Source organism: Nematolebias whitei, chromosome 20, assembly GCF_014905685.2.
Source record: "Nematolebias whitei isolate Nwh7 chromosome 20, NemWhi1, whole genome shotgun sequence".
NCBI classification, from domain to species: Eukaryota; Metazoa; Chordata; class Actinopteri; order Cyprinodontiformes; family Rivulidae; genus Nematolebias; species Nematolebias whitei.
In genome coordinates this window covers 33,072,172-33,081,333 of record NC_056517.1, presented here as the reverse complement: position 1 = coordinate 33,081,333, position 9,162 = coordinate 33,072,172, and the positions used below count along the sequence as shown (strand labels likewise).

The following is a 9,162-nucleotide window of genomic DNA, read 5'->3' as shown; positions in this document are numbered from 1 at the left end:
TGAGAGGGGTTTGAGACTCTAGCAACTAAACTGAGAGGGGTTTGAGAAACCAGCAACAAAACTGAGAGGAGTTTGAGACACCTTGAATATGCAAGACAACCAGTTCATATCAGAGCCTTCTAGAATCAGCTCTAGATTAACACATGCAGTCAGACACACAAAAAGGCTCTGCAGAGCGTGAGTTTCTTTCATCAAGAACATCAACTTAAACTGGACAAATGGATAAATGCTGTATGGAAAAAAGGTGTTTACCTCAGCTTATCAAATTCAAGTCTATTTTATTGTCATTCTCATCACATGTGGTACATGAGGTGGAACGAAATTATGTATTCAGGGTCCCAGTTACAACCAACTATAGCAAAAATATAAAGTGGAAAAAGAAACAGCATATAAGGATCTAAGACATACACTAAGATATACGCTAAACAAACGTCAAACAATACTCTAAAAGATGTAAGATGTATGCTAAACACCAATAATGTAAAACAATACGGCATAATATCATATCATGAAGGAGCAGAACATTGATGTGTTGATTTTGGGAAATGACTCCAGCCTCCTACTCTAAAAGTTATTGAGAAGGGTGAGAGACAAGGCTGTGAGAGACTCATGGGAGAACACTGAGAGTCCCTACAAACATTTGAGACACTTTGGACACTCCCTCACAAACAAATCTTGACTAATTAGTCTCCACCAGTCGCAGTTTAGCCCAACCACTGAGCACGGTGGTGGAGGGCAGGTGGTTTGGGCTCCCTGCAGTCACTGAGCGGACCATGAACTCCTCTGTAGACCGAACGGTTCTGGAGTCAAATGTGAGTTCATCTGTCCAAACTGGGTCCAACAGGACAATGATTCCAAACACAGCAGCTAATCTACAGCAGAGCAGGTCAAAAAGAACAGAACCAAGGTGCTGCAAAGATCCAGTCTTAAAAGAGGCCCAGAACTGACAGAAGGTGGACTTTGTTTTTCCTGTGACTGCAGTTCACAATGAGCAGATTTAGACTCAGAACGATTCACTTCATGAATTAAAATAACTCCCTGGACGTATTAAAGGCTGGGAGGGAGTTTTGTTTTGTTTTACCGTGAGTCATAATTCAGAAACGAGCGATGCTTCACTTTCATCCCAGTAATTATCTAACAGGAGTAGGCGTTCAGTTCTCTAACAGACTAGGACTCTGATGTGGGTGAATGGAACTGAACCTGACACACCAGGCCACATGTGTCCACCTTCAAACCAAAAAACTGTTTACTCATCAATAAAAGCCCGACAGACTCTGCTGAATGCAGCAGAAACCATCAAAGTTGTTTACAGCCGAAACCCGGAGCCACCTCTCAGTCCGAGGTCAACTCTAAAACCAGGACGGGAGCTGGACTTACAGCGCAGACGGGCATGGAGTCATCCTCTATCATGGAGTCCTCGTGGTCCTGATGAGCGTCCTGTAAGAGACAACAAACACGGGTCACACGTCAAAAAACAACTGAAGCGCAGGTAGTCCAGGTGAGCTGCTGGTTTCAACAAGTTTAAACACAAAACCAGAAGAAAAGGTGGTTTTCTGTGAAATCCAGCTGAAAACTAAGGATTTGATTAGTTTTAGGGTATTTATTTAGATTTTTTTTTCTGTAACTTAAAATGTACATTACAGATATTTCTGAAGTATTTATTGTTTACTTTGTGCGTTTTTATCTTTTTATGTAATTTTTAATTTGAAGTAAATAAAATGTTTTCCAGTAAATTGCCCTTTTTTATATATATTTTTGGTACTTTTTTAAAGACAACTATAAAATAGTAATTAATGTTATTTAAAAAAATATCATCCAGGATTATTTGATTTATTTCACAACTTAAGCTGGTTTATTAATTTTATTTTAATTTTTTAATTACATTTCAAGAAGCTGTACTTTTTTATTTGATTTCTTTTTAAATACTGTTTGACTTTGTTGTAATTTTATATATATTTTATTACATTTTTAATAGTTTATTGAAGTAATAATTGTCATTTTAATCCAGTATTACTTGTTTTTAAATTTCTAAAAAAAAATAAACTTTTCCATCAGAGTTTTTAAGTTTTTAAATACTTTATTATATAATAAAATATAGGTTTTATTTTTAAGCTTTACTCTTTTTATTTTTATTTTTTTTCAAGTGGCTGTTTTTAATTTTAAAACTTGTGCATTTATTGTTTTCTTGCAGTTATATTGTTTTTAATGTATTTCATTCAGAACTATTTTCTTGCTTACATTTTTTTATTACATTTATTTATTCACTTCCTTTAGAAAATATTTTTGTATTTTTTTCCCTGTTGGAAAAAAATATAAGACATATTGGTTTTCTGTGTTTTAATAAGATTTTTATTTTTATAAATTACTTGTAATAAATTAAATATTTTGCGTGTTCGTCCATGTTGTCAAACAGTTCATATGGTAAAAATAAAGATGCATAAAATAAATTAAAATCATTCAAACAGACAAATATAAACAGTGCTGAAATGATGTACCAGTAAATAAAGCCGTTTCTGAGTCCAGCTTTGACTCAAATTATTAAAGTAAAAACATTTATGACTTGTTTGTTTTATGTGTTTTCTTGTTGAGCAGCAAGCGTTCAGAGGTAAACATCTTTTATTTTGAAAGTCTGGTCTCCTGAACAGGATGGAAAAGTTTTCAGATGATCTCAGAGTGAGGTTTATCAGGAAGTCCAGCAGCAGGTTCTGTTGATCCAGAACAAAAACACAAACAGTTTTCTGTGGTTACACAAAGCAGATTACCCGCAGGTCGCTCTGATTCACACACCGATAGCTCCAACAAAAACAGATGAAATAATTTGATATTTTGATCCGCTCACATGAACGCCGGCAGATTTATCAATAAAAACTGGTTTCAGTAGCTTCTTTTAAATTTAGATTTATTGAAGTTTCAAATGAAGCCACATATGTCAAGTCTCTGGTCATGTGGTTTTTAAATCCTGCATTTGTTCACATTTTAACAAAAAGTTGGCAAATATTGTAACCGGACACAGAGATCGCATTGTTTTGTTGCAGAAAGACGACATTTTTAATTACCAGTAATTTAATTACCGTTTCTGGGCTGGAACGCTGTGACAACATAAAAGTTTAACTTAGAGATAAATCCTGGTGTTTGAATGGTTCTGATGAGAATCGGGTCAGGCCGGTGCTGATTAGGCTTCAGGTCAGGAAGATGACGCTCAGCTACTAGAACACAAGATTTTAGCTGAGTATCTGTAAAACTGAACAAGTTAGAACCAGTGTTGCTGCTCAGCTGTGGCGGCCATCTTGGCTCAGTTGCAGATATTTATACAATAATTACCGGCTGGAAAGTTTTAAATTCAATTCAATTTAAAATACTTTTTTTTAATCCCAAAGGGAAATTAAATGTTGTTGTAGCTCATCATCCTGGTTTCATTAAGAGTTGTTATAGATGCTGATGGCTGTGGGCAGGAAGTATCTCCCGCAGCAGTCCGTCTCACAGCAGAGCTGAAGAAACTGGCTGCAGATATGGTTCCAGGTCTCAGCAGTCAGTCACTCAAGCACCTCCGCCAGGTAGACGGAGATGCATCCACGGCACCTCCTTTACAACTCATTTGGGATTTAGGGCTGTAGTTGAGCTAATATTTGAGCTCTGAGACGTTAATCAGCTGCTCCAGTTGTAAAAACCACCTTGCTGAGAGAAAGTATCATTTTAAGGGAAAAATCTGTTGTTTCCAAATTTCATGGCATCAAAAAATCCCAAAAAAGTTGGGACAAGTCCATTTTTACCACTGTGTGGCATCCCCCCTTCTTCTTACAACACTCAACAGATGTCTGGGGACAGAGGAGACCAGTTTCTCCAGTTTAGAAATAGGAATGCTCTCCCACTCATGTCCAATACAGGCCTGTAACTGTTCAATCGTCTTGGGCCTTCTTTGTCGCACCTTCCTCTTTATGATGCACCAAATGTTCTCTATAGGTGAAAGATCTGGACTGCAGGCTGGCCATTTCAGTACCCGGATCCTTCTCCTATGTAGCCATGATGTTGTGATTGCTGCAGAATGTGGTCTGGCATTATCGTGTTGAAAAATGCAGGGTCTTCCCTGAAAGAAATGACGTCTAGATGGGAGCATATTTTGTTCTAGAACCTGAACATAGTTCTCTGCATTAATGGTGCCTTTCCAGACATGCAAGCTGCCCATGCCACAAGCGCTCATGCAACCCCATACCATCAGTGATGCAAGCTTCTGGACGGAGCGTTGATAACAACTTGGGCTATCCTTGTCCTCTCTGGTCCGGATGACATGGCGTCCCAGTGTTCCATAAAGAACTTCAAATCGTGACTCATCTGACCACAGAACAGTCTTCCATTTTGCCACACTCCATTTTAAATGACCCCTGGCCCAGTGCAAACGTCTGAGCTTGTGGAGCTTGCTTAGAAATGGCTTCCTCTTTGCACTGTAGAGTTTCAGCTGGCAACGGCGGATGGCACGGTGGATTGTGTTCACTGACAATGCTTTCTGGAAGTATTCCTGAGCCCATTCTGTTACTTCCTTGACAGTGGCATTCCTGTTTGAGGTGCAGTGACGTTTAAGGGCCTGGAGATCATGAGCATCCAGTAGAGTTTTACAGCCTTGACCCTTACGCACAACGATTGTTCCAGATTCTCTGAATCTTTTGATGATGTTATGCACGGTTGATGATGATAACTTAAAAGTCTTTGCTATTTTATGCTGGGTAACACCATTCTGGTATTGCTGCACTATCTTTCTGCACAACAATGGTGGAATTGGTGATCCACTTACCATCTTGGCTTCTGAGAGACACTGACACTCTGAGAAGCTCTTTTTATACCCAATCATGTTGTCAATTGACCTAATTAGTGTTAATTGGTCTTCCAGCTGTTCGTTATATGCTCAATTTCCTTTTTCCAGCCACTTATTGCTACTTGTCCCAACTTTTTTGGGATTTGTTGACACTGTTAAATTTTGAATCAACATATTTTTCCTTTAAAATGTTACATTTACTCAGATTAAACTTTTGATCTGTCATCTATGTTATATTACAAATAAAATATTGACATTTGCCATCTCCACATCGTTACATTCAGTTTTTATTCACAATTTGTTTAGTGTCCCAACTTTTTTGGAATCCGGTTTGTAAAAAGGTTTTCAGTAAAAATCCTTCCAGCTGCCCAGCATCTGATACCAGAGGATGTAGTACGAAAAATGGGATTTACATCCAGAAAAATAAGGAAATAAAGTTTTTAAAAGCAATATCCCAGAATAAAAATATATAGGGATATAAAAGGCCTTTAGGATATAAAAGCTATCCAGTTGTTCATGAGATATATTGCTAACAGTCACTCAGAGGTGATGACATCATTGTCCATATTTCATGGTGGCAGGTGATAAAAAATGCAAAGGCTAAAGTAAAAAAAAAGTTTGTGTAATAAAAAAAAAAGAGTTTTAATATGGGCAGCACGGTGGAGTAGTTGGCAGAGCTGCTGCCTTTCAGCAAGGTCGTTAAGTCGAATCCCGACCGAGGGGTCATTCTGGATGGCGTTAGCATGTTCTCTTCGTGCATGCGTTGGTCTTCTCCTGGTACTCCGGTTTCCTCCCACAGACCAAAAAACATGCATGTTAGACTGATTGGTAACTCTAAATTGTCTCTTGGTGTGAGTGAGAGATGAATGATTGTTTGTCTTGTTTGTCTACATGTGTCCCTGTAAGACCTGTCCATGGTGTCCCCAGCTCTCGCAGAGTTAGTTGGACATGGGCACCAGTGACCCCTGTGACGCAAAAAGGAAGAAGTGGGTAAAAGATAATGGATGGATGGGTATTTTAATATGCTGAGTAAAATCAGGCTGAAAACCATCATGTCTGAAGCACTTCAGCTAATGTTTTGGCTGATATTTGTGCAACATCAGATTTAGTTTGTCACCTAAAACATCATGTGTTGTGAAAACAGGAGATCTGAATCTCAGCACTGGGTTTTCTCTGAAAGAGGCTAAAGTTTTAAACATAACCAGAAAAATGGCATTCTGCTCAAATTAAGCACGAATGCTAAAAGACAGCTAAAATTAGAAGGTCTGGAAATGTCTCGGAGAGGTGGCAGTGAGGTTTTTGACTCAAATATTCATTGACATATTTGAGGGTGAGAAAATGCCTGAGGAACGGAGGAGAAGTGTGCTGGTGGCCATTTTTAAGAACAAGGGCGATGAACAGAGTTGTAGCAACTACAGGGGAATTAAGTTGATGAGTCAAACAGTGAAGATCTGGGAGAGAGTTGTGGAAGCTAGACTTAGACGAGAGTTGACTATTTGTGAGCAGCAGTATGGTTTCATGCTGAGAAAGAACATCACAGACGCCATCTTTGCTTTGAGGATGCTGATGGAGAAGTACAAAGAAGGTCAGCTAGAACTCCATTGTGTCTTTGTGGATTTAGAAAAAGCATATGACAGGGTGCCGAGGGAAGAGGTGTGGTATTGCATGAGGAAATCTGGAGTGGCAGAGAAGTATGTTAGACTGGTACAGGACATGTATGAGGACAGTGGTGAGATGTGTCGTAGGAGGGACCGATAGCTTCAAGGGGGAGGTGGGAGTGCATCAAGGATCGTTTCTGAGCCCCTTCTTGTTTGCTCTGGTGATGGACCGACTAACAGTTGAGGTCAGGCAGGAATTCCCGTGGACTATGATGTTTGCAGAGGACATTGTGAACTGTGGTAAGACAAGGGAACAGGTGGAAGAGAACTTGGAGAGGTGGAGGTATGCACTTAAAAGAAGAGGAATGAAAGTTAGCCGTAGTAAGACAGAGTTCATGTGAATGAGAGGGAGGCCGGTGGAACAGTGAGGCTACCATGAGCAGAGGTCACAAAGGTGCAGCAGAACTTCAAGTACTTGGGGTCCACTGTCCAGGAAAATGGGGAATGTGGTAAAGAGGTGAAGAAGAGAGTCCAGGCAGGATGGAAGGATGGAGAAAAGTTTCAGGAGTGATTTGTGACAAAAGGGTGTCGGCAAAAATCGAAGGAAAAGTTTACAAGACAGTGGTGAGACCAGCTATGTTGTATGGTCTGGAGACAGTGGCATTGACAAAAGACAAGAGAAAGAACTGGAAGTGGCAGAAATGAAGATGCTGAGGTTCTCCTTAGGAGTGATAAGGATGGATAAGATTAGGAATGAGATCATCAGAGGTACAGCACAGGTTGAACAACTGGGAGATAAAATTAGAGAGACCAGACTGAGATGGTTTGGACATGTCCAGAGGAGGGACATTGGGTATACTGGTTGGATGTTAGAAATGCAGCTGCCAAGAAAAAGACAAAGAGGAGATATATGGATGCAGTTAGAGAGGACATGGAGGTAGTTGGAGTGAGGACAGAGGATGTAGAGGACAGAGATGGAGGAGGATGACTCACTGTGGAGGGAAAAGCCAAAAGAAGAAGAAGCTGAATCTCAGCTGTTAAGAATAATAAAAAAACACAAGTCTAGGCAAATGCTAAAAGTAGCAAAACACTAGCAAAAAGAAGCTAAATGCAAGCTAAAAGCACAAAAAGGCTAGCTAAAAGTTAAAAGTAGCAGAATTGTAACCAAGAGCTAAAAGTAAAACTGTAGTGAAAACCTAAAGTAGAAGAACTCAAAGCTAAAAGTTAAACAACTGTAGCCAAAAGCTAAAATTAGCCAAACTGGAGCCAAATGATAAATATAGGCAAACTAAAACTAAGAGCTACAAGTAGCAGAATTGTAGCTAAAAGCTAAACGTCGCAGAATTGTAATTAAGAGCTAAAAGCAGAATTATTGTTAAAAGATAAAAGAACAACACAAACTAAAAACAAAAATTAGCCAAACTGAAGCCAAACAGTACATGAACTGGAGCTAAAACTGAAATCTGCAAACTTGTAGCTAAAAATAGCATTAGAAGATAAAAACAGAGCCAGCAGCTGAAGCTTTGAAAGAAGGACCTGAGTTTTCATGTATTTTTTATCAACACAATAAAATCTAAAACTCAGACAATTTAACAAGATAATGAGCTGAAACATGGAGTGGTAGTAGCTGAGAGTCACACTCCACATATACTCTGAGCTTGAACCGATAGCACAGGATTTAGAAAAATTACTTAAAATCACAACTAAATAAATTAATCAATATTCGTCCTTTCCTTAAATGATGCTGGAAGATTAATGTTAATTATTTGAACATAAATGTATCAGTTTTAACTTTTTAAATGTGAATAAATATGAAAAAGAATAAATATTTTTATTTTTTGCTGTCGATTGGATAAAATTATCAAATAAAATATGTCACATGACCCTCTGGGAGAAATAAAAGTTATAATTTTCATTAATTCTTTTAAAAATTGAGGACACTAAACCTGCTGTAACTACAGAGGAAGTTGATGCAGAAGAAGAACCCAGGAGGTCAAAGGTCAGCGCTGCAGGAAGAGAACGCAAGGGAACTCGGCAAGCGGGTCTGGACCTGTGAGAGGAACCTGACTGCAGAGACCCGTTTGTGAGTCACGATTTTGTTCTCGGTCTCCGACACACAGAGACGTGTCTCTGTGAGACAAACAGGAAGTGGACGCTCACACACAGCCTGTTCCTGAATCGTGCGTTTGCTGAGGCTCCGCCTCCTGATCGTTATCGTGAGGCACCGAGCTGTGAGAGAGAGACGAGGAGCAGCACAGGAGCCGGGTCAGTCCTGGACCTGAACCCAGGTTTAGGTCAAAAACAGACAAAACCACTTTTAGGACGCATCTCCATGTTCAACCTCACAAAAAAAGACAAAATGTAAATAATTTGATCAGAACCAAAGATTCTTCAGCTCTGTCTCACACAGATCTGCCCTTGCTGGATTTGATCCAGCAGAACTTGTTCCAGGTCCAGTTTGTTCCTCAGTGCTGATCCTTCTCCAAACATCTAAAGACATTTTGACGATGAAGAGACCAGTTAATAAAGAGTTTCAGGTGTTATTTTGTCCCATTCGTCTTCCAAAGTCGTCCTAAGGTGTCCAACAGGGAGGTCTTGGAGACAGGTCAGGTCTGCAGCCAGGCCAGTCCAGAACCCGTCCTCTCTTCTTCCCCAGACTTTGAAATGGGAGCAGATTTCACATGATCAGAACCCTGATCCAAGCCCAGATCCCTGCCCCAAGCAGAGAGCCTTGATCCAAGCCTAGAACCATCATAG

At 39.6% G+C, this 9,162-nt stretch overlaps 2 protein-coding genes across 2 annotated transcripts in view; both read right to left on the bottom strand.

Annotated features, from left to right (window-relative positions):
- The window catches only part of LOC119426617 (melanoma receptor tyrosine-protein kinase), a 531,032-nt gene that overhangs the window by 89,673 nt on the left and 432,197 nt on the right, over nt 1-9,162 (bottom strand). The window lies entirely within an intron of this gene.
- Nucleotides 1-9,162, bottom strand: part of rps6ka3b (ribosomal protein S6 kinase, polypeptide 3b) — a 55,272-nt gene that overhangs the window by 43,900 nt on the left and 2,210 nt on the right. The window contains exon 2 of the mRNA XM_037694199.1: nt 1,378-1,437. Coding sequence (XP_037550127.1) covers nt 1,378-1,437 — 60 coding nt within the window. The remainder of the gene's footprint in view (nt 1-1,377; nt 1,438-9,162) is intronic.